The sequence below is a fragment of the Phocoena sinus genome, chromosome 16, assembly GCF_008692025.1.
Source record: "Phocoena sinus isolate mPhoSin1 chromosome 16, mPhoSin1.pri, whole genome shotgun sequence".
In the NCBI taxonomy this organism is placed as follows: Eukaryota; Metazoa; Chordata; class Mammalia; order Artiodactyla; family Phocoenidae; genus Phocoena; species Phocoena sinus.
Window position 1 is genome coordinate 58,298,747 of NC_045778.1, and position 27,828 is coordinate 58,326,574.

General features: G+C 39.4%; 1 protein-coding gene across 4 annotated transcripts; it reads right to left on the reverse strand.

Annotated features, from left to right (window-relative positions):
• OGA (O-GlcNAcase) lies at positions 1-26,666 on the reverse strand. 4 transcript variants are annotated; one of them, XR_004346091.1, is made up of 16 exons: positions 25,886-26,666; positions 22,490-22,541; positions 21,933-22,030; positions 20,034-20,164; positions 18,273-18,444; positions 16,994-17,092; positions 14,814-15,098; positions 12,999-13,157; positions 11,547-12,160; positions 10,981-11,155; positions 7,267-7,326; positions 6,444-6,548; positions 5,648-5,733; positions 5,174-5,366; positions 3,568-3,727; positions 1-2,138 (listed from the first exon to the last, which is right to left on the reverse strand). XR_004346091.1 is itself a non-coding variant. In XM_032607498.1 (16 exons), the coding sequence occupies exons 1-16, from the start codon at positions 26,082-26,084 to the stop codon at positions 2,002-2,004; spliced, it is 2,751 nt and encodes a 916-aa protein (XP_032463389.1). In that variant the 5' UTR covers positions 26,085-26,651; the 3' UTR covers positions 1-2,001. The 4 variants fall into 4 exon arrangements, 2 of the variants coding, with proteins under 2 accessions (XP_032463389.1, XP_032463391.1); XM_032607498.1 differs by lacking the exon at positions 7,267-7,326 and adding an exon at positions 7,493-7,578 and having other exon boundaries at positions 25,886-26,651; XM_032607500.1 differs by lacking the exons at positions 7,267-7,326; positions 12,999-13,157 and adding an exon at positions 7,493-7,578 and having other exon boundaries at positions 25,886-26,542.
• Positions 26,667-27,828: the final 1,162 nt, after the last annotated feature.

The following is a 27,828-nucleotide window of genomic DNA, read 5'->3' on the forward strand; positions in this document are numbered from 1 at the left end:
CACATTCACTTCAAGTTTTATTTTGCCTCTTGTATGGTCTTCAGATGGTTTTACAGTTCGTTTTCTACAGGAACTGAGCTGTGATCTAAACAATCAATGGAATACCACCCAACCGTAATAAATAGTCGTAACAATGGAAGATAGCATAGCACTGAACAATCCTAGCGGCGTGGACATGTTTCATAGTTAGCTCTGTGACCAGAACACCAGCCAAACTTATTAAAAGCCAAGATAAAGCTGCAGCAAACTTGCTAAAAATCCTGATTCCACAGGATGACGACCATGGAATGAATCCTCCAGATAAAATGCTAGAACTGTCCACTAGTGTACAAAATGTACTTAAAAACCAAATGACATTAAGCCGTTTTAAACAGTATCTTGTAGCGATCTTCCCTTCATCTCAGCCCTTGAAAACGCAAACTTGGTTCCTGTCGTCCAACATACCTTACATATCCTGCTATCAATTGCAGGTTTCTAACCCTGAATGTGAAGAGGCCTCCTTTGTTCATCTCACCCATTCACACTCACAGGCTTTGGTTGAAAGTCACTAAGTACAATGTTTTAAAAGACTCTCTTTTCAAAGCCCACACTGATGGAAATCTATGAAAGAAAATATGTTTTAAATTTCCTTCTCCTTGACCCTCCCCGCTCTCAGCTCAAAGTTAAACTGCTGATACAAAACTGCAGGGAAGCAAGATAACAAAATACTGTTAACCATCTATGGAGAAGCCAGCCAGCCATGATTAAAAAAATGAATCCTGCAGAGATTACCTGCTAGCCTCATGCTCAGAACCCTTAAACACACCAAATCTAAATTAAAATACTTGAAAGCTTTCAGAACCTGTGGTTAAAGGAAAGAGAAAAGGGTAACCGTAAGTCATTGGTTAAAGTGTGCTCTTTTTTTAAAATTTGATACAAACATGCAAGAACTAAAGACACTGATTTAATAATAAAACCAGTAGTAACAGGTCTTGAAATTAAAGGACAACTGACCTGTGCGCAAATGGGATCAATCAGTCCCTGAACCCTACTTGCCAGAAGTCAAAACTAACATTTCACATGCTGACCTGAATTGAAGTTAATTTCCAGAAGTGACGGCACTTTGCAACAGACTGAGTCCCATGAAGTTAGACTCTGGTACCCAAAGTGGTCATGGCCTAGCCCTAGGTGGGAGGCACTTCGAAAATAATAAAACTTCTAAAAAAACAAAGACAAAAGTAAAGAAAATACACTTTCCACTGATTTACATATTCAAAGTGCCATCTTGAATCACACCCTTTCATTTTCAAAAGGAAAATTACAAAAACAGTAAACACAAAGGATAGTCAGGTTACAGCTAGTTTAGTTTATATACAAAATAATTTACAAGTTTGTCACTTTTAGGCTTTTGCCACAAACAACTGCACATTTGTCCCTACAAAGCACAATATGCCTGAACCAATAATGGTCACGAGACAACTGGCCAAGGCTTTACAAAAAGCAGAAAAACCGCCCAAATTGAAATCATTTATTCAGCTTAAACTATGCCATAACCATCCCACTCGGACTCTCCACCCTGAAGCCTCTGAAACCAAATCTTTCTCATCTTTGCCATGTCCCCAAAGAATGAGGTACATTTCATTTAATAAGCCAAGGAGGATGACAAATGATTTTGATTACTCTTAGGTAAGAAATGCAACCACACTGGATGCAGAAACAGTGCTGACTACATTTATTGAAGACACCCTCCCTATAAGCCCACGTAAGAGGTCTCAGCACCTAACACAAGACCCAATAAGGAGGCCCACATCTCTTTCATACAGGATTTACAGCAATACTATCTTTTTCCAACCAGCGAGTAGTCTCTAAGCATGATGAGTGAGTTTTACATAGTCCTCTTTGTTTCCAATCTGAATTAGCCGATCTGTTGCCGCTCCAGAGGCTGAGCTGTATGAAGACCCCAACCACCACCCACCAGGTGAAGTGAAGAGACTTCCCAACAGTTCATAGTGCCAACAAACGTCACAGGCTCCGACCAAGTATAACCACATCCTTTGGAAATCCTTCCATTTTTGCAATTTCAAAACAGCCTAACTTGCTGTAAAATTCCAAAATTCTTTTATCATCAGGTCTCACTTCACAGAAAGCCCCTCGAGAGCCTAGGGGGAAAAAAAAAAATCAAAATATAAATGTCACTTAATTCGTAGAAATATGAATATGAATTTAATTAATCTCTAATATATTTCAAAAAGATCATAGTACTGGCTTATCTATACCAGCCTCTAAATTTCATACTTTTTAAAATTTATATCAAAAGTCAATATTTATATTCATCAATACTGCAGTGATAACTACCTTAAAGTGATGGATATGTTAACTAGCTTTAATATGGTGATTATTTCACAATGTATTTCAAGTCATCAAATCGTACACCTTAAATATATACAATTCTTAATTGTCAAATATACTTCAAAAATTTTTTTTTTGCATGGTGGGTAACACTCTTCCCCAGAAAGAAAATCTTTTGGCAAAGAGGTTGTAAGAAACCTCAAGGCAAAGGATACCTCTGTTGAATGTTTAATATATTTATGTAAAGTATCTTTGAGGGACCCACAGGGCAGAGCCTATTCTAGCCTATGTCGCAAGCCAATACAACCAGAATGTGTTTTATATGTTAAAGACATGCCTCATACACCTGCATGATTCAGTTCCAAGCACAACACTGAGAATTATACTTTCATCGAACAGAGCTGTTTAAATTATCCCACAAAGGGGATACCACTGAATCAAATGATATAAAGATGCAACAAAAGTGCATCCTCACACATCAAGAACCCTCTAATTAGTGCTCAACAAGCTGCCCATTTTTGTATTGCCAAAGGCTAAAAAGTTGTTTTTGTTTTTTTTTACAGCTTTAAAAGGTTGTTTAAAAAAAGAACATGCAGGGCTTCCCTGGTGGCGCAGTGGTTGAGAGTCCGCCTGCCGATGCAGGGGACACGGGTTCATGCCCCGGTCTGGGAAGATCCCACATGCCGCGGAGCGGCTAGGCCCGTGAGCCATGGCCACTGAGCCTGTGCGTCCGCAACGGGAGAGGCCACAACAGTAAGAGGCCCGCGTACCGCAAAACAAACAAACAAAAAACATGCAATGGAACACTGTACGTTGCCTTTTTAAAGCCTAGAATTCTCAATATCTGGCCCTTTACAGAAAAAGTTTTCATACCACTAGGGTACAGCAAAGTATTTTTGAAGGTTTAAGTAACAAACTCAAAAAACATCAGCAACTCTGCATTCCTAAATGAAGTCTTCCCGAGGTTCGTTTAATTTTCAACTATCATTTATAAGTCTCCCAGCAAAATAAATGTACACTTCTCATTTAATTGGGGCTCAAAAATAAGCATTCATAGTGTAAAAGAGCAGTATTTTCCAATGATTAATACACACCCAATTCTTGCAGCACTAATAATTCAGAAGCAAAACCATAAATGGTGGAGAAGGGAATGTAAATTCACTTCTTTCTTTTTATCCTAAAATAGAGTCCTGTCCCCACATAACCCAAATACCAGCAACTCTACAAATATGTACTCACCATTAGCCTTCAGTGAAGACAGGAGGCAAGCCATCATGCTTTTGGCTACACTTGGATCAGTTACTTTTTTGTGAATATCCATCTTTATCAGAGAAGGGAAGTTGGCAAGGAAAGTTTCTGGCAACACTTCCTGCTCTTCATGGAAACTCAACATAATTTTCTGTAAAATTTAGGAAGAATCTCTTGACTTTCAGTAGCTACTCATTATGAATCCATATATCCCAACTACAGAACTCAGTAACAGGAAAAGGAAAGCAATATTCAATAACTCTTCTGGTAATTATAAAATTACCACATGCAGAATTAATTAGCTTATAATTCTAGCTGAAGCGTTTTTATTTTTTTAAAAGTTTGTTTAAATGTAATGTGGTATACTGGATTGGATCCTGGAACAGATAAAGGACATTAGTGGAAAAACTGGTAAGTAAGGTGAGGAGTTTATAGCAATGTACCAAAGTTGGTTTCTCAGACTTAGGACAAATGTAGAAAATGGGTGAAGGGTATACTGGAACTCTGTATTATCTTTGTAACTTCTGTACATCTAAAATTATTCAAAGTAAAAAATAAATAATTCAAAATAAAACAATTTTTTAAAAGTTTGTATTGCACAAAAATGTGAATGTATTTAACACTACTGAACTGTACACTAAAAAATTATGGTTAAAACAGTAAGTTTTATGTTATGTATGCTTTACCACAATTTTTTACAAAAAAGTTTATAAGAGACACACTGGTTTTTCTTCATAGGTTCCTATGCTGAGAACTGTCACATATGGAAAAGCAACACATCAACAGCTCAATCACCAGCATGCTGCAGTCATGTCGATGAAATCCCAAGTAAGGGAGCCTACTCCAACCCAGCCTCCTATTACATAGAGACAATGTCACAAATACGAGTCCAAGTATATTCTCTAAAAGTATTTATTGAAAATAAAAATTATCCTCAAGAAGAAACTATTTTTAAAGTTCATTCCTATTAGTTTTTAATTACCATGAGAAATGCATTATTGAGAAAGTTAAGTTAGCTTCATTAGCACGCAAATGAGAGATTTTTAATTACCTAAACTTGCCCTGAGTACCCAAAGAAGAGACCATAACATCCTTAAGTTTGGTGCTTCAAAACAGAAAGGGAGGGAGAAAGAAGGTTCTTTAATTGTCTATGTTGTGCTTTTACTTGAGAAAGTATTACAACAACACTTCCAAATCAAAAACCGTAAGGAGGGCTTCCCTGGTGGCGCAGTGGTTGAGAGTCCGCCTGCCGGTGCAGGGGACACGGGTTCGTGCCCCGGTCTGGGAAGATCCCACATGCCGCGGAGCGGCTGGGCCCGTGAGCCATGGCTGCTGAGCCTGCGCGTCCGCAGCCTGTGCTCCGCAACGGGAGAGGCCACAACAGTGAGAGGCCCGCGTACCGCAAAAAAAAAAAAAAAAAAAAAAAAACCGTAAGGAACAGTGGAAAATACCATGCTAATAAGAATAAGCCCTAAGAATTCTTCTCTATAAGAAATTTAGTAAGCACTGGGATTTTAAGATATATCTGCTTGCTTTTTTAATAAGTATTTTATTTTCTAAAAAATTACCATTGTATAATTCTAAATCTGTGTATTACCTCAGCCTCAGAGAGTTCTTTGTCACCATTTGGTTTGGTATACTTCTCCTGCATGAAGGGAATCCAGGAAATTTTACATTTTTTAATGAAGGGGGTCACATCTACAGTGCCCAGGGCATAACCACATATGCCATCTTCATCTTCTAGGACAAAACAGTAATCCAGGCTGAGGGAAAGCAGCCCTCCTACTAACCTGCTCACAAAAAAAGAGACCAGAGTGAGTTAAGTTACTAACACAAAACATTAGAATTCAGTGATGTAAGGCCCAATACACTCGAATGACAATGCATGGAAACTACATTCGATGTAAATACAAACTGAAAATATACACATATTAATGCTCAGATTTTATTACAACTAAAGTAGGACTTCTAAAAAACTCTATTTCCAGTCAGCACCTCCCCTCAACCTGATAAACCTGGCTATGAAATGTCTAGTCCCAAATCCAACAAATCAGAATACTTCATCACATACTTGTCTCCAATAAGGTCAGGCTGACTTTGAAAAGGTAAACCGACTCCATCGTCATACATTTCTCTGCAAATCTTGTACACGGAAGCCTGAAAATATAATCTAGTTAAGCAACGCATCAAGAAAAATGGCAACCGAATTTAACAATATGACTCATAAGTCAGAATGGACTTCTAGAAGAGGGAGTAACAAAACGTTTGGCTTGTCATAAATATCACCTCCGCTTTGTTAAATAGAGATTTATTGAGTCATATTTGTAAAGCCAGTAGAAAACAGCATGGTTATAGTAAACAGTGAGAATTACTTTGCAGGGGATAGTTTTAGACAGTAAGTAGTGGATTCAAAATCCAGCAAACTATGAGGCTGAGTCTCTCTCAGTTTTCTATACATCCCAAATGTTTAAAACATGTTATTGTCTTTAAGCAGGCATGCTTTTTATTTCTGTAGTTGATTATCAAGCAGCCTGTAAGCACTTCACAACTGAAAACTGCAGAAAATATATAGGAGAAAATCAGCTGAGAACAACTGATCATTCAGATATCGTTCAGTAATTCCAACTGTGAATACATTTCATCTGTTTTTTTTTTAAAAGAACTGACACGAGATGTTGAGTCTAAACTCCTTCAGCTCTTTTTTTTTTTTTCAGCTCTTCTTTAAACATCCCATGTTCAATGTTTTAGTTAAACTTTCTCCATCTAAAGTTTTAAGACACAAAACTGATTCTTTTAACCAGAGAGTTCAAAGGAAAGGATTAAGTGTTCACCATAACCATACACCAAGTTGACAGGTAGATGATTACCTCATCTTTAGGAAAGTATGGTCTGATAGTATAAACTTTGGAGGTCGGAGTCAGTGGGGGTGGTTGAAAAAAGAGGTCATTTGCCCCATCAATTGGCAGCAAACGCTGTGGGAAGAAAAAAAGGGGAGATGATCAGTGTTGGGAAGATATTTACTTTTAATGAGTGTGCACTGCAGATTACCAACTTAACATTAACTGGCTACTGCAGGCAGACCTAAAGAAGAGGGGTGTGCTATGCTTTACTAATAAAAACACCTCTTTGCTGGGGGAGGGGAGTGCTTCTGAATAGAAATTACCCAAATTGAGTTACATAGCTTTAGTGACATACTACTGGGGATTTAAATATACAGTAAAAAAAAATTCTATTCCAATTATGACAAATCTATCTTTTAAACCAATCTTATATAGACCATCTCTCACTAAAAGATGGCAGAACAGACTGTCAGGAGGAGAGGTTTGGTCTGAAGAGGGTTATCTGTCCAGGAGACGCTTTATCCCCAAAGCAATGCGCTTCAGTTTGCTGTGCGCAGCAGAGCACCTGTTGGGGGGAGAAAAGTAGAGCACCTGAAAGTCCATGAACAAATTCCAACACCAAATAAACTTCATATTTTGTTCAATTTTTCATTCCTGGACTGTTCTTTCAAGTATTACTTATAAAATAATTGGGAAAATATCCAAAAGCCCTTTCACCATTCATTTGCATAATCATTCATCCTTTTTGTTCATGGAGTTTCCACTGGCAGACAAGCATGCGCGCATTGTGCATTGCGGGCGCAGATTAAAATGCTGTGCGACCTGCAAAGAAACAATGTGAAGTGTATACCTAGAGCCGCTGCGCTTCGCAGGCGCGGGGGGGAATTGGCAGCATCTCCTTCAGAAATTACTGCGAAAGAGGAGGAAAATTTGATTTAAAATCCAGCTATGTAACTAATTGAATTTGGGACTAGAAAGCCTTCGGCAGACCAATCCTTCCAGCCATCTGATGCGCAACATAAGGTTTCTCATAAGACAAAGAAAACGTCAATTCAGTTGTGAATTCATATTGATACCTGGAACTCTCCTGCTAGACCACCTCTAAAGGCCCAGGGTTCTTGGTCTCCAATTAAGAACTGTGCTGAAGAATGACTACGACACCCTGTTGAGATCAGATCCAAGCGGAGAACGTTACGAGAAAGGGGATTTCCTGGGGTCTCAAACGTCCAACAAACTAACAAACACTTTGTGGAAACAGCTCTCTAACAATAATAATCCAGGGTTTCAGGACAAGGCTGTGATAATAATTTTTTTAAATTTGTAATGGAATTTCAATACTGATGTTCCTTCCTCTGATCAATGAATAATCACTGTTCTAGTGAAAGAGTTCTACCCTTTCTTAAATTATTGGAAGGAAAAAGTGTCAAGTTTGTCTGGGTCACGCTTATATATTCCCTAGGTACAGCTGTAAAAATCAAGGCAGCTGCTTGCTCTGTAGCAAAATTACAGTAACTTTAAAGTTAAGTGAAGTGAGATTGATGAGACATTTTATTATCACAGCCCATGAAGGAATTAAACTTGTCTGAAGTCACATTTTACATTTTGAGGAAGGGTACAGGGAAGGGAAAAAGGGGGGAAAAGGGGTTAATCTTGTCAGAAAACTAAGGTCAGCAGAATAAGTAAAAGAAATTATTCAGTAAGTTGACAATGAAACACAATGAGTACTTTTTCTTTCTTTTCTGACAAGGACAATCCAAATTCAGACTTGGCTAGTAACAGTATCAGTCTGACAGATTCTGAGAACTAAGGAGAGCCAACTGATGCTCCTAATTTGTCCACAGCTAAAACATACTTTCCTTGAAAGTATGACAGTATCTGGCTCCTCTGATCAACCACTATCATCTTTGCAGTGCACTTAGCTCACACATGGAGTGGCAAGCTTTGAGGCCCAAAAGTCAACATTTAAGGTCACCACTTAACCAACTAGACAGGCAATAAAGGAAGCTAATAATAAGAGATAATTAAAAGCAAATTATAATTGCCTTCCATAGGCAATAAAGGAAGCTAATAAGATAATTAAAAGATAATTTGGAGGCCAAATCAAAATCACCTGCCTAGTCTTCTGACAAGATAAAGCAGCGCAATATAGTTCTTTTCCAATTGAAGACAGCATTCTACCTCCTGTTCAAGTTAACAGTCTCATCAGTACAATACACAGTGTGCTAGTCAGACAGTCCCAAAGCAAACCAATTTTTTTGTTGACAATTCAGGCCCATTAAGAGATTATATCCAGGGTTGTCATTTTTCAGGGGTAGGGGTACTTAAAAATATATAGATATAATGTAATATTTGTAAAATAAATATGAAATAGGGGGTCAAAATTTAGGTTATGAAGAGAACCTGCCCCATTCCATAGCTCAGTGTAAACTTACACTGCAGGAAAAAACTACACGTCTCAAACTTTAAGATGAGCCAATTTCCCCTACCCCCCACTTTGAGACTACAACATAACTAGCACTTCCAACTATTACAATAAAAAGCTGCATGTACGAAGAGCTGTATAAATGAAAACATGGTTAATGCCTCAGTCGCTGCGCAAACGTGACTTCAGTTCATGCCTACTGCCCTTAAATCTACCTGAGCTACCTCACAGAACCTTTTAAGTTAAACTAATTAATCATGACGCGCTGTGAACATCTGCCGCTGTCCATCCAATAGTAGTAGAACTTGTGCTGAGGATTCTCCCATCTGTACACAATGGGGAAGAAGATAATAGAAGTCGTTAGTAATCAAAAGTACTGCATAGCCACATTCTTTAAAGGACTGAATGCCAGCTGGACTGGAGACTAGAGGAAAAGAAAGGGTACTAATCAGTAACTCCCTGAAATTACTATAGAACCATGAAAATACTCTCTTTGTCGTGAGCTGTTGTAAAGCTATGTGGATGCCTAGATGATTATTTAAAGCTTCTAAGATGCTCTGACCTTGAGACTGTACAACAGCTATATACAATCTGGGAAAGCTGCCCCTATAACTGCACAGTACAGAGGTAAAGCCTGAGAGGAAAAAGCAGCAATACTGTATATAATCAAGAATCTTTAGTAATTCTTGAATGAAAAGCTGAGTATCAAATGTTTTAAGCAACACTTTCTCAAACTTAATAATCCGGATTACAGGTTCGAAACTTAAGAACTTCAATCCCTATAAGGGTTAATTATATCCTCTTGGCCAAAAGCCTGGAAGGCAAATGCCATCATCCAACAATCAATACAGAGGTTTTTCCTAAGCCTAAGGGCAGACGTGTATCATAGAGAAGAGGTATCTTGGAGCCTTTTAACAAGAGGAGGTCAAAATTCTCTTTTACCTGTTGTGCTACATATACAGGAACCCAAAATTCTCTATTTTCTTTTTCCCCAATTCATTTATTCATTTTTTATTTTTGGCCGTGCCTCATGGCTTGCGGGTAGTGCCTGGACTAGAGATCGAGCCCATGCCCCCTGCAATGGAAGCGTGGAATCCTAACCACTGGACAGTCAGGGAATTCCCTCTACTTTCAAATTAACAATGAGAGACTCTATTTTTAGCTGCTAATTAGTTGTATCACAGGAAAAATTTTTTTTTATATTTAAGAGTCCAAAAGTATATATGCAGAAAGTGAGAAATCTCTTTGCTGCTACTCCTGAGTTACTCTAAGCTCACTGTGTTTCACACTTCTATTTCACAGCCAAGAGTATGTAACCCATCATAGTATTTGTGACTACTATGAAAACTATGACATGTCAGTTAGCCTTGCTGCCTGCTGTGTGCTATGCATAAGTCCATTAGATATTCCTTATAGCTGGATTGAAAACCTGGAAATGAAATGAGATCCCTGGAGAAACTTGGCCATGCTGGTGCTTTTTACCAAGTTTGAAAATTTAAAAAAAAAAAAAAAATCACTGTTTTCAAAAGAGAAGTCCATTTAATGAAGCAGAGTTTTCAGGGCATTGCAATTTTTATCCCCTGCTAAAACCAATTACTTGGTAGAGACATAAAGAAAAAGCTCTGTGAAGTAATACCAAGTAGCACCAGAATAGCCTACCACTAAAGCTCGCATGCGCACAGGGCTGGGAGGATGGCTTCCTCTTTCCAGGCCCCCTTAGGTCATTTCGGCAATTGTTCTGTTAAACACAGCATTAATGTCATCAAGACACAGCAAGCAGCAGAGAGCTTACAGCGTCACAATTCATAGTGTCTCATCTCCAAATCAGATAAAAGTGGTATACATGATTCCATCCAGGAAGCATTCAGTCAGAGCAAGTTAAAGTCAGTACTTTCTAACACATTTTCAAGATATTTATGCTGAATTAGCCCAAGGGAGAAAAATCAACATGCTCGGTATATTTACTGAGGCTTGCACCTCAAGTCTGTAACAATGGGTACACCTTTGAGATCTAGGCAAAGAATTTAAACACAGCTGGAAATTCGTCAACTCCCTGTATGTTTTTCTCCCTGTGGGATAATGTCTTTTTTTTTTTAAGGGACAATGTATCTGAGGAGAAGAGATTACTCCTGGTATACCTACCTAACCACTGTACAAAAGACTTCACCATAGACATTATACTCTTGATATCCCAAACATAGGAGTACATGTCATAAAGGATTGTCCTGTTGGCACAATTGGAGAGCCGAGTGAACATGCCCATCACTAGTCCGCACATCTCTTCAAACTTGGCTGCCCGCGACCGCCATTCTTCAATCTATTGAGGATCAATAAAAACACTCAAAAAATTGAAAGTTTAACAACAATCTAAAACACAGTTTATAAACTAAGCTGTTTATGTTATCAGGTACCTGCAAATTTATACTAAACATTAAAGAATCAATGGGCTTAAACTTTTAAAGACAAACAATAAAAGTTTGTCTCCCCAAACTGACAAATATTCCTAATACAATCAATTTTGACTTTCCTTCATTCTTAGCTACTATAAGGTCAAACTAAGAAACTGTATATATCAGATTCAGCAGAGTCCGTACCTACTTTACGGAACACATTCTAAGATGTGGTCAATTCTCATTTAAGACCTCCCCTGTATCAACAGCATGGGGACCCATCCAGGCCAGAGAAACAGGTAAATTAAGCATACTCACTTTTTCAGAGTCTTTTCCTTTACAATTGACACTGACAACACTGCTATTTGCTCGAAGCCACTGGAACTCCCGTAACATCTGCGCTCCTTTGGGTCCATGCTCATAAGGAAGGTAGAATAGGTCAGCAAGTAACTGCAAATCCTCCAGAGTTACTGGTTCTGCAGTGTACAAAGGCTTCTCATTTGGACCAGGCACAAACTGCTCCTTGTTTGTCTGTTCATCAGTCTGCATCGGGGCAATATCACTAATGCAATCTTCCTGCATAGACATCTCTGGGGATTTTGATTCAGCTATGCTCTCTTTATCAGTGTCCATTGGTTTCAATTCCTCTGCCATTTTAGCTTCAACAATTTCAGTTAGTATTTGATTGTCATTCTTGTGGTCTGTCTCTTCCTGTTTTTCCACTACCATGTCCATGGGTTCCTCATCTGGCTGTTTCTTTTCTTCTTCCTTGGTCAGAGCTGTAGGCTCACCACTCAAGGCTGCTCCCTGGCTCATAATGGGCTCCTGGTAAACGGTTGTAACTACAGTTGTGGCATTTAAAGAGGGTGCTGCAACTAGAGGAGTCCCATCTACTACATTTGCTTTAGCCCCACTGTGCGCAACTTGCCTACCTATAAAAACAAATTGCCAGAGATAATCAGAATTAGAAACAGAACAAATTAGATCTAGAGAAATGTTTTCTTCTTACCATATCTCTAACTAAGAGCCTCCATTTGAGATTCCAAATAATTTGAGCCCCAAGAAAGTACAATTTCTCTAAACCACTGGGAGGTGGGGAAGGGAAGAGAGGAGGGGAAACACAGATCATAAACATGCCAACACCTATTACTTTCTTCTCTTTTGAAGCTCTGTATTTAAAAACTACTTCATAAAAAGATATTTTAAAAACAAATTAGCAGGCTTCCCTAATGGCGCAGTGTTTGAGAATCTGCCTGCCAATGCAGGGGACACGGGTTCGATCCCTGGTCCGGGAAGATCCCACATGCTGCGGAGCAGCTAATGCCCGTGCGCCACAACTACTGAGCCTGTGCTCTAGAGCCCGTGAGCCACAACTACTGAGCCCGCGTGCCACAACTACTGAAGCCCACACGCCTAGAGCCCGTGCTCCGCAACAAGAGAAGCCACCGCAATGAGAAGCCCGCGCACTGCAACGAAGAGTAGCCCTCGCTCACCACAACTAGAGGAAGCCCACGCGCAGCAACAGAAACCCAACACAGCCAAAAATAAATAAATAAAATAAATTTATATATATATATTAAAAAACAAATTAGCATTCCATCAAAATAAAAGCTATTTAAGACCAAAAGTAAAATTTAAAAAACCTTATCCTCTAGATTCCTAAATTTCGTTTTGCTTGGCAGGCCTATAAGAAGACACATCACAAATGTCCTTTACTTTATGTCTCAAACAATGTGATCCAACCCCCTTACAAAGAAAGGCCAAACTCACTGCTGTACTGATGAGGTACGCCAAACTCCTGCAACCATTCTGTTAAAGCTAACTTCAGAGCCATCTGTGGACTATAGAGTACATCAGTTTCTATATCTTCATCACTGCCTTCATTTTCTAACTTTATCTGGATCGACACAGTACTGTCTTCACTATCAGCTGCAAAAAAGAGAGGAAGAGCACAAAAACAGTTTTCATTACAAAACACTAATTGTTACAGTAAACCCAGAGAAGCAAAGAACTGGAACAAGAACAAACCTTAAGCATAATATGCAAACACAACCAAGACCCTTCACTGAACCACTTCACCCAGAATAGTCATCTAAATGCATTGCTAAATGTAAAATTCCAATTGAAATATTAAATATTAACTTTAGAATCACTGGACAAGGCAGTCATAAATGTCCATTTATTATCAATTATTGGGAATGCAAGGTTAAAGGCACTATTCTTCCCATAAAGAAGATTCCCTATCTTTCAGGGGTTTATAACTTAAAAAGGCAAATAATTATGAAAAAATAATGGGCACATTAATAAATGCATTGAGGGGAGAAGAGAAAATTGATAGAGAGCCCACATATGAGCACAGATAATAAGCATATAAAAGAACCAGGATAGCGGTAGAAAAAATTAAGTCTGAACTCTCTTTGGCTTGGTATTCAAATCCCACTATTCTTAGCTTTCCTTCTTATTTCCCTGCACACAGGCCAGTCTGGCTAATGTCCACTAGTCGTTAACATGCTTCATGCTCTGCCTTAAAAGAGGTAGATACTAACAGCCATGTATACAGAGAGGATTGAGATTATATCCCTAACTCTGTGTTTTTTACTGGGGAGAGGGGGGTGACAATGACTGAGCCTTGAAGGGAAGCATTAATTCAATAAACAGAACTGGAAGTAGGGGTACAGAACTGAGAAACAGAACACAACTTTCAACTACATACCACTAAGCACCATAATGTGACACTTCAATACCCCCCAATGGGCCAAAATTCAGGTAACTTGAAATTTTCAGTGTCTAGTATTTTCATCTCTAGCCCACCAACCCTTTAATGCCCTGCAGACTTTACTCATACTTCGACCCAGTGTAAGTAACTCCTCCTCTATGAAATCATTTACCAGCACTTTCGCTTAGCAGAAGTTATCACTGCCTCCTGTTCCCCCTAGCACTCTGTAGATAATTATCTCAGCACTTATCATTCTATAGTACAGTTGCCTATCTGCTTTATCTAACACCAGACTAAATTCTTTCAAAGTAGGGACTATTTTATTCTTTGCATCCTTAGTGTCTGATAAATAGGTGTTTAAATGTTAGTGAATAAACAACTAGTCAGCATTCTCCTACTTGGAACTCAATTAGGAATTTTTCGTAAATAAAAATCAGTAAGCCAATGTCTAAAATGACAAAATGTCTCATAAATGTAAGCTGAACTTAAATTATATATTAAGTAACTCAGAGGAGAATATTTAGCCATTTAAAATACACCATTTAATAAAATCACCTGAAAACACAAATTCAATCAGAATTATTCAAGGGATAACAGGAACACTAAAAGACTACCTTGTCTAGTTACTCAGACTTGAAAGGCTAAGACACATTTTAAAAACAAAGAACTGAGGCCAAGAAGTTATTAAGTAACTTGTGCAAAGGCAGTCCAAGCAGCCCTTTTTGTATCATATACATCTCATTCACAGGACTAAACAACACCTTAAAAAAATCCTCTTAAATCTTGATGACAAAAGAATGCATACTTGCCAATGGTTCTACTTAATCCCAACTCTCCTCCCAAAGTCAAGAATTAAGTCATCTACTTACTCATCACTACATCTTTCCTCACTCCATTCATGTTTGACTTGTACCAGGTGGCAAGGGTGTGGATAGCAACGTAGTTGGCTTCAAATTCACAATTTGGATTAGTCAAGACTCCTTTTAACCGCGGGATCAGTTCTGTAGATCTTCCTTTGTATGGGCCCAGAAATAGTCTCTTCTGATCATAATCATTAGCATGAATGTTATCCCAGATTACTGGAGCTCTCTTAATAATCTTAGAAACCTCTTCAATGGACTCTACTGGAATTTCTTTAGAAACAACTTTGGGACCTAGAAATAATGACCACCATTTATTAAAAGACTCTCATACAAGACAGTGGCATGGACATATATACACTACCAAACGTAAAATAGATAGCTAGCGGGAAGCAGCCGCATAGCACAGGGGAGATCACCTCGGTGCTTTGTGACCACCACCTAGAGGGGTGGGTAGGGAGGGTGGGAAGGAGGGAGAGGGAAGAGATATGGGGATATATGTATACATATAGCTGATTTACTTCGTTATAAAGCAGAAACTAACACACCATTGTAAAGCAATTATACTCCAATAAAGATGTTTTAATAACTTAAATAAATAAATAAATTCTCAGAGGAAATTTTTTAAAAACAAAAACAACAACAAAAAGACTCTCGGGCTTCCCTGGTGGCGCAGTGGTTGAGAGTCCGCCTGCCGATGCAGGGGACATGGGTTCGTGCCCCGGTCTAGGAAGATCCCACATGCCACGGAGCGGCTGGGCCCATGAGCCATGGCCGCTGAGCCTGCGCATCCGGAGCCTGTGCTCCGCAACAGGAGAGGCCACAACAGTGAGAGGCCCACGTACCGCCAAAAAAAAAAAAAAAAAGACTCATACATGGTTCTTCAAAATATACTGCATATAATTATTTTCCTTGTTATATTTCATAACAATTTTTCTTTTGAAAATAACACAGCAATATGTCCTTTTACTCAGCTTTATTCCCCTTGCCCTACATTTCCTCAGATCAGATTCTCAGAAATAGAATTAGTGGTTAAAAGGTAGGAATATTTAAGGTTTGGGTAACTTTCCACAAAGTGATACATCAGTAAGAAAGAAATTTCCATGTTAACCATTTTTTACCATTATAATATATCCTCAATTAGACAAAGTCTAATTAACCTAAACCCCGGGAGGATTTCTGCCCTTAATTCTTAGAATGAAAGCTAATACAGCTCATCGATTACTAACTGTCAATCCAGCATTACAGCTTTCATTTTATAAAATACAACATTCTCCTAGTGCTGGGATCAATACCTGTTAGCCCAGATCCCTATAGATCTATTGTTTACCAGTAACTGATATTCAGACTCACTGAAAAATCCTCAAAGATTTTTTTTTAACATCTGTATTGGAGTATAATTGCTTTACAATGGTGTGTTAGTTTCTGCTTTATAAAACCTCAAAGATATTTTTAATACTATGTGAAGAATGTGTACTTTGTAAAAGAAAGAGAATTAAAACAAAATGTTCTGGTTAAGGCTCAGCTTTTTTTGTTTGTTTTTTTTTTTTTTGCAGTACACAGGCCTCTCACTGTTGTGGCCTCCCCCGTTGCGGAGCACAGGCTCCGGACGCGCAGGCTCAGCAGCCATGGCTCAAGGGCTCAGCTGCTCTGCGGCATGTGAGATCTTCCCAGACCAGACCGGGGCACGAACCTGCGTCCCCTGCGTCGGCAGGCGGACTCTCAACCACTGCGCCATCAGGGAAGCCCAAGGCTCAGCTTTTTAAAAGTATCCAATTAGGGGCTTCCCTGGTGGCGCAGTGGTTGAGAATCCACCTGACAAAGCAGGGGACACAGGTTTGAGCCCTGATCCGGGAAGATCCCACATGCCGCAGAGCAACTAAGCCCATGCGCCACAACTACTGAGCCTGCGCTCTAGAGCCCGAGAGCCACAACTACTGAAGCCCACGCACCTAGAGCCTGTGCTCCGCAACAACAGAAACCACCGTGAGAAGCCCGCACACTGCAACAAAGTGCAGCCCCCCCTTGCCACAATTAGAGAAAGCCCGCGTGCAGCAACCAAGACCCAACATAGCCAAAAATAAAAATAAACTTTAAAAATAAATAAAAGTATCCAATTAACCAGAACAACCAACTCCCAAGGTCCTAGTTAATTAAAAGTTTTACTGTCTAAATCTTTTAAGACTTACCTGTCCACAGCACCTCAATTCCAGGTAGGAGCTTTTCACCAACAGTCCTTAAGTAAGGAGACTGAGACACATTTGGATAACAGAAAGTGCCACAATATTCTGAATGTAGGGGGAAAAATTAATCAGTAAAACAGTCAGGAGTGAAATGGTCATGAGTTTTTGAATAGGGATAAAAATGTCTACCAATTCTAAATTATTTTCATCCAAATAATAAAAGGCCTCCATGTTATGTCCCAAAAGAAGTAAACTCAAGTGGGTAGTTCATTTATGACTCAACTTAAAAAAAAAAAAGAATCAAATCATAAAATCTGATATTCTTCCTCTAGTATTAGGACAGATCAATCCTTATGGTCCTGTGGTCACCAGAAATACAAGTTTACTAAAGAAATAATTAGAATTTTTAGCATTTTCTACATAATTCTGAATTGCCTACATTTCTCAGTTACAATAAGAGGCCAAACAGACTGGATTCATAATATCATAATAGAAAGAATGCAATGTTAGGCTCCTGGCTATTAGTACTCAACTGCAATTGATTATAATTTGCAGTGAATTAAGTAATTACCAAGTATGATCTTATTAAACACTGAGTATTCACATAGTATCAGACCACTGAGATAAGGTTCATGGCTCACAATACTCTAAGACAGACATATACACAGTTAAATAAATCAGTCTAAAATTTCTTAGAACTTTTTTAACTCTTCCTGAACAAGAAGTCAAGCCTAGGGAAGTTTTCTTATAGGCTGAATTTTGAGAGGCAAAAAAAGAGAAAAAACATTTTCAATGGAAGGAACCAGGGAGAGATGAGAGGGGGGAAAAAAGAAAAAGGGAGAAAAAATTATTAAGCTTTCTATGCTGACTACTGGAAGTTAAGAGCCCAGATGGGAGTGGGAGGAATGAAAAGGGATACAGATATGCAAGGGCAGAAAAAAGGAACAAGTAGGAGGATATGAGAAGTGACTAAGTTAAAAGCAATGTAAATTTGCTTTTTTCTAGCTTTCATTTTTATAATACTATCCCCTCCTCTAATCCTGAACATGTAATGTTCATATACTTCCAGTACCAAAAAAATACATAAAATCTTTTGCCTATTCAGTTGTCATTTATTAATCCCTAAAATCTCTCCAATTTAAGATGTGCCGAAATATCTTCTAGAAAAAGAATTCCTACCTTTATTATACCTTTATATATTTTATATATATTTTTATATTTTATATATTATACCTTTATATATTTCAAAAAGACTAGTTAAATATAAAGCTATTATATACAATACCTGTGGGACAGAAGAGGAAAGTTTCTGGCTCTCCTAGGTACTGATAAATTTCATTTGTGATGGAGACCTGGGCATGGGCAAAAGAACTGAATACCTCTTTGTCAGCTGCACACATATTATGGTCAATATCATCAAAAAGCAAGGCAAATGACCTGCACCCAAACTGAGAAACCTAGGAAAAGAAAAAAAAAAAAACAAGATGCTTTACCAGCTCATCTTACAGAGTAAAAAACACAGGATTTCAAATATTAAAGTATATACTTAATAGTTATACTTAAAAGTCAAATATTTTCCTTAGCAGAATGTTCAATGCCAAGCCACTGCCTTTATATTTTCTATGTTAAACAGCTAGACAGTTGTGGGACCCATTTTTTCATTTGGGTTTGAATGCAATATGCCAGTATGTCTAACAAAGCTTCTATAATGCAGCTTATCCTTCTACCTCCTTCACTGCCAACTATAGAAAACCAAACAGAAAAAAAAAAAAAAACCCGTGAACAATAAATAAACTCTAAGACATGACAAACCCAAGTCACCTGTTCCAGTCAAGATACATTGATGCTAATTAATTTCTTTGCACATTTGCACATAAATCTAGGCCATCAATCAGAAAGACCAACATAGTAGAATATGATCAAATAGGTAAATAACCTTTTAAAAGCTTATTCACAGAAATTTAACTACTTTAACTTTTTTTTTTTTTTTTTTTTTGGCCGTACCACACGGCTTGTGGGATCTTAGTTCCCCGAAAAGAGACTGAACCTGGCCCCAGCAATGAAAGTACCAAGTCCTAACCCCTGGACCGCCAGGAACCTCCCAAACTACTTTAAATTTTCTACCAGCCATTTTAATGCCACCAATAATATATACCAATAATATATATATTTTAAAGGCCACACTGCGTGGCATGCGGGATTTCTTAGTTCCCTGACCAGGGATCGAACCCGCACCCCGTGCATTGGAAGCACAGAGTCGTCCCCATTGGACCGCCAGGGAAATCCAATATAAACTTTTGCTTAAAGAAACATATATAGGGGACATCCCTGGCGGTCCAGTGGTGAAGACTCCGCACTTCCAATGCAGGGGGTGTGGGTTCGATCCCTGGTAGGGAACTAAGATCCCGCATACCACATGGCCAAAAAAAAAGAAAAAAGAAACATATATATATTTTAAAAAACAGCACACTTACTTTACCAAAAAACATGTGCAGCTTTTATGTTAAGTAGAATTTAGACTCCAATCAGGTTCACCAACAGCTTACACGTTTACCTAGTTTTTCTTCTCATTTTGGGAAACTAGCCAATCATGTCCAAACTGAATTACATCTCTTGTCCATATAACTGAGTGAACCTATTTCTATAACCTCACTCAGAAATTCAGTCAGGCACCCAACAGAGTTTCTGGAAATGTGACTCTGGACCACTCAGAATTTCCTGGAATCTGAGGTAAGTCTCCACCTCAAGTCTATATTAAGAATCTCTGGGAATGGAGCCTATAAGAACCCTTTTAAGCATCACTTCTAAGCACTGTTTTAAGGCAGTTCTTATGCAAACTGAAGTTTGAGATGCAATGGTACCTCCAGTAAAGCTCTTCTGACTCACTTTAGAAAATATTCCTCTTATCAAGAGTTAAAAAAAATTTGTACGGAAACAAAGAAGTAGTATGAATTTGGTTTCCTTTTTACATCATAAAAGCAACTCAGAAAACTTTTAGTTTCATGTACTGATTCAGGGAAAAATAATGAAAAAGTAAGGAAATTACCTGGTCCAGTTTGCGTTTCAATGTAGATACTTCCTTGGGGTTAGAAAAGGTAATATCCAATCCAGGTGAGATAGCATAGATGAACTCTATCTCATACTCCCGTGCAGCAGAGATGAGAGTCATAAGTTGCTCTAAAGAATAGAGTCCATGATTTAAGAAAGCACCACAAAAACTAAAAGAGCCTTCACCTTCAAACTGAAGGTTATTTTCTCCAATTTTCAATGAGTCAAGAAAAAAAAAAAGTCCCTTAAATTCTACAAAATTGTCAGGTCCAATGTGACAATACGTAATGGCACAAACCTGATGAGATTTAACGTCACCCTGAACTCAATAAAAGCATTGCCATTTCTCAAAAATACTGAATTAAGGGCTTCCCTGGTGGCGTAGCGGTTGAGAGACCGCCTGCCGATGCAGGGGACGCGGGTCCGTGCCCCAGTCCGGGAAGATCCCACATGCCGCGGAGTGGCTGGCCCGTGACCCATGGCTGCTGAGCCTGCGCGTCCGGAGCCTGTACTCCGCAACGGGAGAGGCCACAGCAGTGAGAGGCCCGCATAGCGCAAAAAAAAAAAAAAAAAATACTGAATTAAGCATCAATTCTCTTACTGAATACAAAACATTTTTATTTCCTATAGTATTTGAGAGGTATGCTTTTGTTTTTGCTGTCTCTGTACAACTGGAATTCCTAAATAAATACATCTACATATAGCAACTTTATAATTTGGAAAAAAAGAAAAATGTGTTCTTAAGAACCAGGGTTAAGTGATGGCCTTAACAATCTTGACATCTTTGTAACTACAAGAAAAATATTCATCACAGTTTTAAGTCTCTAAAATGTGAAAGACAATTTTCCTAAGTAAATTGACATTCCATAATGTCATAATTCCATAATTCCTAAGTAAATTGACTATTCCATACCACAGGATATATCTTTAAATAACTTTCAGTGGTATCTCAAGATAGTCATTTGACTATATTTTGATCATATTAAATTTCATTACCAGCAACACCAGAAAATAATCAAGTTGAAGACACTTAAGTTATATAGAGTAGTAAACAACAACACTAGATCGAGTTTTAATTGCTTTTCATATTTTAAGAAAACTTTCTGCCTTCAGTGCCTTGACTGGGCTCTGTAACCAGATATATTGTTAGCTACCATTTAATTCAAGGTATGAAAATGTTCCCCCATTCACTCAAGTCCCCAAAGAAAAGCACCACTTGTCTAATTTACTTCTCTTATTTATGAACTTTATGTAACTAACTCGACATAAGAACACATGTAACAAGGATAGTTCAGGATGGCTTTTCACTTCAGTATAGGCCCAGACTAAGGTGAGGCCCTTCTTCATTTTAAATAAAGACAGGACCAGTAACAGAAATCAAGTGGTCAAGACCAAGCCATACTTGAGTCTGAAGCAAAAGGATCAGTAGTACTAACCCTGTCTTTATTTAAAATTTTGGTATTTTGTTCGTGGATTTTTTGCATTAGTTCTGGTTTAAAAAATGGGTAATAAAGTATTATTTATCTTGATTACTGATTTTTGGAGTCCTTTAAAATCTGCACTGCCGGCAGGCCCCTCACTTGCCTTGCCCTAGGCCTAGCCCTGCTTCAGCACCTCTTTGTCTAATGGCCCACTGTTTAGTCCACTGGCAGAAGTTAAAAAGCACAATTTATGACCACAGAACAGGTGAAGTCAGACTGGTATACCTGTAAATCACACCATGGCTACACATTGTTAGAGTTACTCTTTCAATATGCACTAACACACAGAGTAACCATATAAAAGAAAACTACCTACAAAGTGAAAGTGGAATACTTAATTCTTGTACAACTACATTTAAAATATAGCTGTTTTCTTCATGTACTCAGAATTTATGGATTAAAAAGAAAAAGATTACCAGCTTCCTCCACTGAATACATCTCTCGCCAAAACATCCTATGTTTGTAGTCATCTTTTGGAGCATACAGATATGTATTTAATTCCCATTTCTGGAGCCTTAAGAGGAGAAAAAATTACATGTATATAAACAGGCAACATGTATAACCTGTAAATCTCACTTTTTTTCCTCTTCTTGGAGCAGCTCTGTCTCTTAAAAATCTAATATTCTGGCAGTAGCTTTTAACTTTTTTGTAATCCAGTGGAGTTGTAAAAAATTAAATACTATAAGGAATGTCAACATATTATAAACAGTCTTAAATAAAAATACAACAGTTCTGAGTAAGACAGATGAGCCCAAAACCTATCCAGCTTTCCCAGGAAAGTTTGAGAACCACTGCCTTAGGTGAAGAAGAGGAAAAAGACCAAAGTAAAGTAACTTCTGCAACTGAGAAATCATCAAACTGCACCTGGCCTATTCAGTGTATTTCCTCAAACAAAAGGAAATGTTAAAAAAAAAAAAAAAAAAAAGGAAATGTTAATTGTTTAAGACTCTCCTTCACATAATAAAAAAATTACCTTCTAAAGAGTTCTTTTCTCTGCTCCATAACCCATGGTCTTCCATAAAATCCTAGATCCAAAGTAAGAATGAAATTATAAGAATGTGATAAACTATCTACTGAGAAAAGCAGGTTACAATACATACAATACCACTTTGTAAAAAATATGTACAATATACAAAGATCTGAAGGATGTTTAGTAAAACATTAAGGTATTTTGGGGTGATATTTTACAGTGATTTTAATTCCCTTTTTGCTTAGGTAAATTTTCTGATTTTTCTACCATGAACACATTATTTATGTGATAAAGTCATCTAAAAATAACTAAACATCATCTCTTTTCACTGCCAAAAAAGACTAAATATATTTAAATCTAACTTTTAAAAAGATTATCTCAATCTTACAGTGGGGAAAGGGGAAGCAAAGTAACCACAAACTGCTAATAATAACAATTACTACCTAGAAGGGGAGTTAAACCACTTTTAGAGGGGGAAGGGGTGAAAACAAGTAAGGTAGGGAAAAAACCAGGGACAGAATTAGAAAAGAATCTGATTCATCTAATTTTATGATGGCTTTTATTTTTTTTTTGGTTCCCAAAATTATAAAAGGGACCCAAAAATGCCTTAAACTACACTCAACAAATTCAACATTGGAACTGGCCCAAACAGGAAACTCTCAAGCAATCTCAATTCCAGAGCAAATGTATATGAACAACTGAAAATTCAAGAACGTGACTCACTCCAGAGTATCCTAGATGGGGGCAAAGCAATAGTAATGCACACTGCAAGAAACAGAACTGCAGAATGATGACTTAAGTAGTGGTATAAGCACCAAACTGGTATTTAGAGCTGTGGCTTGTGCTAATCACACCTTACAGCTTGCCTAACCTTTATTTTCCACCTGTTTCAGTCTAATCATCTGCAAGAGATAAGGACAACCTCCCAGGAGTATCATAAAAATGGTTCAAATTGTGTTTTGAACACATAATGTTCCTTACATACACACACACAGTTTAAGAAACTAACTCAAAAACCAAAATTTCTTAACAGTAATAAGCTCCACTCTAGATAGAATGGTTACTCTGCACCACAAAGACAATGACAGGCCAAAGAAAAATTCGTTACATACTAATACATGAAACTGTGGCACTTTCAATCTGGACAATTCAATGGTTACTCTCTTACAGGTGATTTAAAGTATTAGGTAAATTTCACAAGTCTTTATAGCTTTCCTACAACACTCTGCATTATCATTTTTCTCTTAAGTAGTAGGCACTAAACTCTCCTTTAGAGCTGCTTCAACATGAAAAAAAAAATTGTTTTTTCAAGTGACTAACACTTTAATCTTCAGGAATCCTAACTTTGCTCTTTCAGAGTAAGGTTCATGGTTTTAGTTAATTGGCACTGCAGAGGAAGCAGTGCTGTTACACGAGTTAAAATCAACGAAGGTCTGTCCATAGAACGTGCAACACTATTCACTTCATTAAACTGAACCTAAGATGAACTGGGGGCTTTGGTGATTATGATGTGTCAGTGCAGTTCATACTTGGTTTAAAAAAAGTCTTAAAAAAAAAAAAAGAATTAACACTCAGGGTAGATGTTTTTAGCAAAACTTTTGTTTCACTTTTATATATGTATACATATTATATATATGTGTGTGTGTTTGTTGGATTGTGATGTAAAATGTACTTTTTAGATCAAAAAAGTTTGCAGGCCACTGTAGTTAAATTATACTGGCAAATAAAAGCACAAATTAACCTCAAAAATAATAAATAAATAAATAAAATCAACACAGGTTTGTGAGGGAAAGAAAAGCAAAACGAACACCAAAAAAAATATCAGGTGCTCAGTCACCAAGAAAACATACTAGGAATTGGAAGGAGAAAAGATGACAGATAAGACAATTCTAAGTAAACTAGTTCCCTTTTAATACTACTCTGAAAAACAAACCAACTGATCTAAACCACAGCTAACTTTTCTCCATAATTACTGAAGGTGTAATGGACAGGCAAATTTCCTTAGATTCACTTTAGTCTAGCTCTAAAATTTCTAATCCCCCAGCACTCCTTTCCCACCCTCCACCCCAAGATCTTACATAACAAAGCACAGATTCTAGCTCTATATATACATCAATGCATAAATCAAACAAAGCAATCATGTTTTCATACACTGACTCCAGTCAAATACACAGGCAGTTTTCCATTCTGTTTTCCCGAAAATTCTGCAAGACAGTTAACTTTGCTGAATCGTTTCATTCCTTATGGTAGCTGCCAATTAGTCTGTTCTCTCCTACAATCAAACTTTATCTAATATAGCATAACCACCACCCATCTTTCAAATGAATACTCCGTGAGTACCAAAGCTCTCAACCAAGAGGACAATCCTTCTTTCCTTTTCCACATCTTTCTGTTTTTTTCATAAAGACCAGTCTTTTCTACAGTGTTACTCCTATGCCCACCACATATAGGGGAGAACTAATAAAGTATACAGCTAAGAAACCCTGGGTCAGCCAAAATACTTCATAAAGTTCAAATACATGCTGTACTCCAGGAAAGAGCAATAATGAAACTGATTCATGCTTAGCTTAGAATGCACAGCTGAACATTTGTTCATTACATTCATGAACTGTGATACAATCTTCTGGTCATTTTCCCCAACCACCAAAAAAGTCCATCATTCCTTTTAAATGGAAATGGGAAGGAAGTGAGAAGGGAACTTTTACACCTCTTTTGCAGTCACTAAAATTCCGTATCTCAGATACTATTAAAGTCAAAGCTTCATCCCTCAGAGGCAAGGCACAGTAGTTGGCAAAGGGCAATTTTCTAGGCTGCAAATCAATCTTCAAAGGTTGGGGGGGTTCGGGACTGGCCAGCAAAAAAACAAACAAAAACACAAGTACAAACAAAAAAACACAAGAACAAACAAAAATTCTAAGCAAAAAGGAATTTGTAAAACTGTAAGATGACAGTGCTTCTCTTCACTCCAGGAATACAACTAGCACACCTGTACGGGTAGTCTTTTTTCGAAAGGGTGGGGACAACAAAACTACACACCTCTCTCCATTTGAACACAAACCACCCTAGAGAACAACATACCAAGGTACAAAGACGTAAAACTCAGAGCCTAAGACTAGGCTCCTTACACCGCTTCCATTGGAGCATGCCTGGCTCCAAGCCCGAGGCGGGTGGGGTCAGGCTTGTTAATAGCCAGGAGGAAATTCGACGCCGTTTCACAACGCGAAAAAAGACCTGCCCATCCTCTCGCCTCTTCCCTCATTTCAGCAGGGTCAAATTTCAGACCCAAGGGAATAACCCCCTTTTAGAGCCCCCTGCCCCCGCAAAAAGGAAAGAACGTAGTACTACTGGGGTGGAGAGGGAGTGAGGACGCTCTTGCCCAGCCCGCGCCACAACGCTCACCTTCCACCACGCCACAGAGGAACCTCCGAGCCCCTCCTGCCGCCCCGGCCACCGCTGCTCCCCCGGCCCCGGCTGGGTTGTCTTCTCCAGGGGCTGGAGCTGCCTGCGGCTCCAACGATGCGCCCGCGGAGGCGGCAGGGTTGGAGTTGAGCTCGCTCTCCCGCTCCTCCAGCGCCGCCTGGCTCTCCTTCTGCACCATCCTCCTGCCCCCGGCCGCCGCCACCTCTGCAGGTCTTCCTCGGCCTCCGTCCGTAGGGCCGCCGGCCCGGAGAGCCCCAAAAAGGGCCTCGGCTTTAAGCGCGCGCCCCTCCGCTCTTTCCCCTCCCCCTCTGCCCTTCCCCCTCCCTCTCCGCAGGGACCCTAATGCCCGGATGAGAAGGGCGGCGGCACCAGCGCGAGCCCTTTGTCAGCCGCAGGCGCAGCCGCAGCCTCAGCCTTAGCTGGGGAGCCGGAAGCCTAAGCAGAGAGCGAGGCTGCGACCTCTCGTTCCCTGGAGGCAGATGGCCAAGGCTCCTTTTCTCGTTCTCAGTTAGCTTCTGCTGCCCTTCCGATAATCCTCGTACTCCCGCTGCCTCCTCCCGAAGCTCCTGGATCTCCTCTGCAGCTGCCCCTACCTCCCGCTTCCTGTTTATCCGCAGTGCGCCTGCGCCGGAGACCGGCTCAGACCGGTCCCCTCAACCCGACTCCCCCGCCTTCTTTTGGGCCAGCCTATTGAGCTTCATTCGGTAGGGGAAGTAGAACAGACAAGCCGCGAAAAGCGGAAGGTAATGAAGGCAGTGAAATGTACCATTTGTATGCTCGCCACCCTCCAGAACGAGCCAGACTCCCTGGAACGGACCATTACCCCACCCGAAGAAGGGGAGAATGGGAGGAGGCTGGGTTGGGGCAATAAGGATGTGGATAGGGCGGGGGTGGGTGAAAAAGAGAGGTGTTTACTCTCTCAATGCGCAGGCGCGGAAATCAAGCCTCTAGTTAAAGAGACAGGAAGAAACTGACCTACTTTCTACTGAGATTCTTCTGACAGGTTGGTTCATTACATCAGCCCCACCCAGGCTCGGTTCTATGAAGACAGCACTCCAAGAAGCTCAGCTCACTCCTCTGCCGTGAAACATTTCCCCCTACCTCCAGCTTGGCGCTAACCTCTTTTAAAAATTAAATCATTCCTACATTCCTTCATTCAGCTGACACCTATTGAGCTTGCCCCGTACTGGCCTCTTGGGCCACTATGAGCTCCCAGCATGGTGGTGCAGACTAGCGAGTACACACATAATACCCACACGGTGTACCCAAGTGTTGTGGGAGTTCAGAGGAGGGACCGACTTCATCTTCCTTTGGGGAGAGGCAGCGGCCTTGGCTTCACTTTCGAGCTGGGTCATAAAGGTTAAATAGGAGTTAGCCAGGTTGAACAGGGGGGAAGAGAAGAGAGCACTCTAGGTAAGTAGAGTACAAATATAGGAAGGGACGAAAAGGCCTGGCCTGTTTGGGAATGGGGAGTATGAAGTGTGTGTAAAGGAGAAGAGGGACCCCTTGGGCTTCAGCATAAACATCATTTCCTTGTGGAAGCCTTCCCTGGGCCCTAGATGGGCTTGGGTCCCCTTGCTGTATGTTCTCAGGGCTCCCTTTGGTTCTGTCATAATGCACTTGTTGGCTGAGAGATCTGTGGCTACATGTGAGGTACAAATGTGAAATAAGCATCTCAGTCTCATTCTGATTATTAAGACTTAGCATTGTCCATCTTCCACTTGAATCTCATATTAGACTCCTCCAGCGGTAGCCCAACTTGTAGCCCCATGGACTCTTATAGTCCCTCTTCTTTTTAATCATGGAGTGTTAAGATGGGGGTTAGGAGCAAGTATTTTCTTAGGGGACCTCCTGTGATGACAGTTGGGGGCCATAGCAGCTTCACTGGATATTGTGGTCCTTTGGGGGATTTGGGAGCTGTC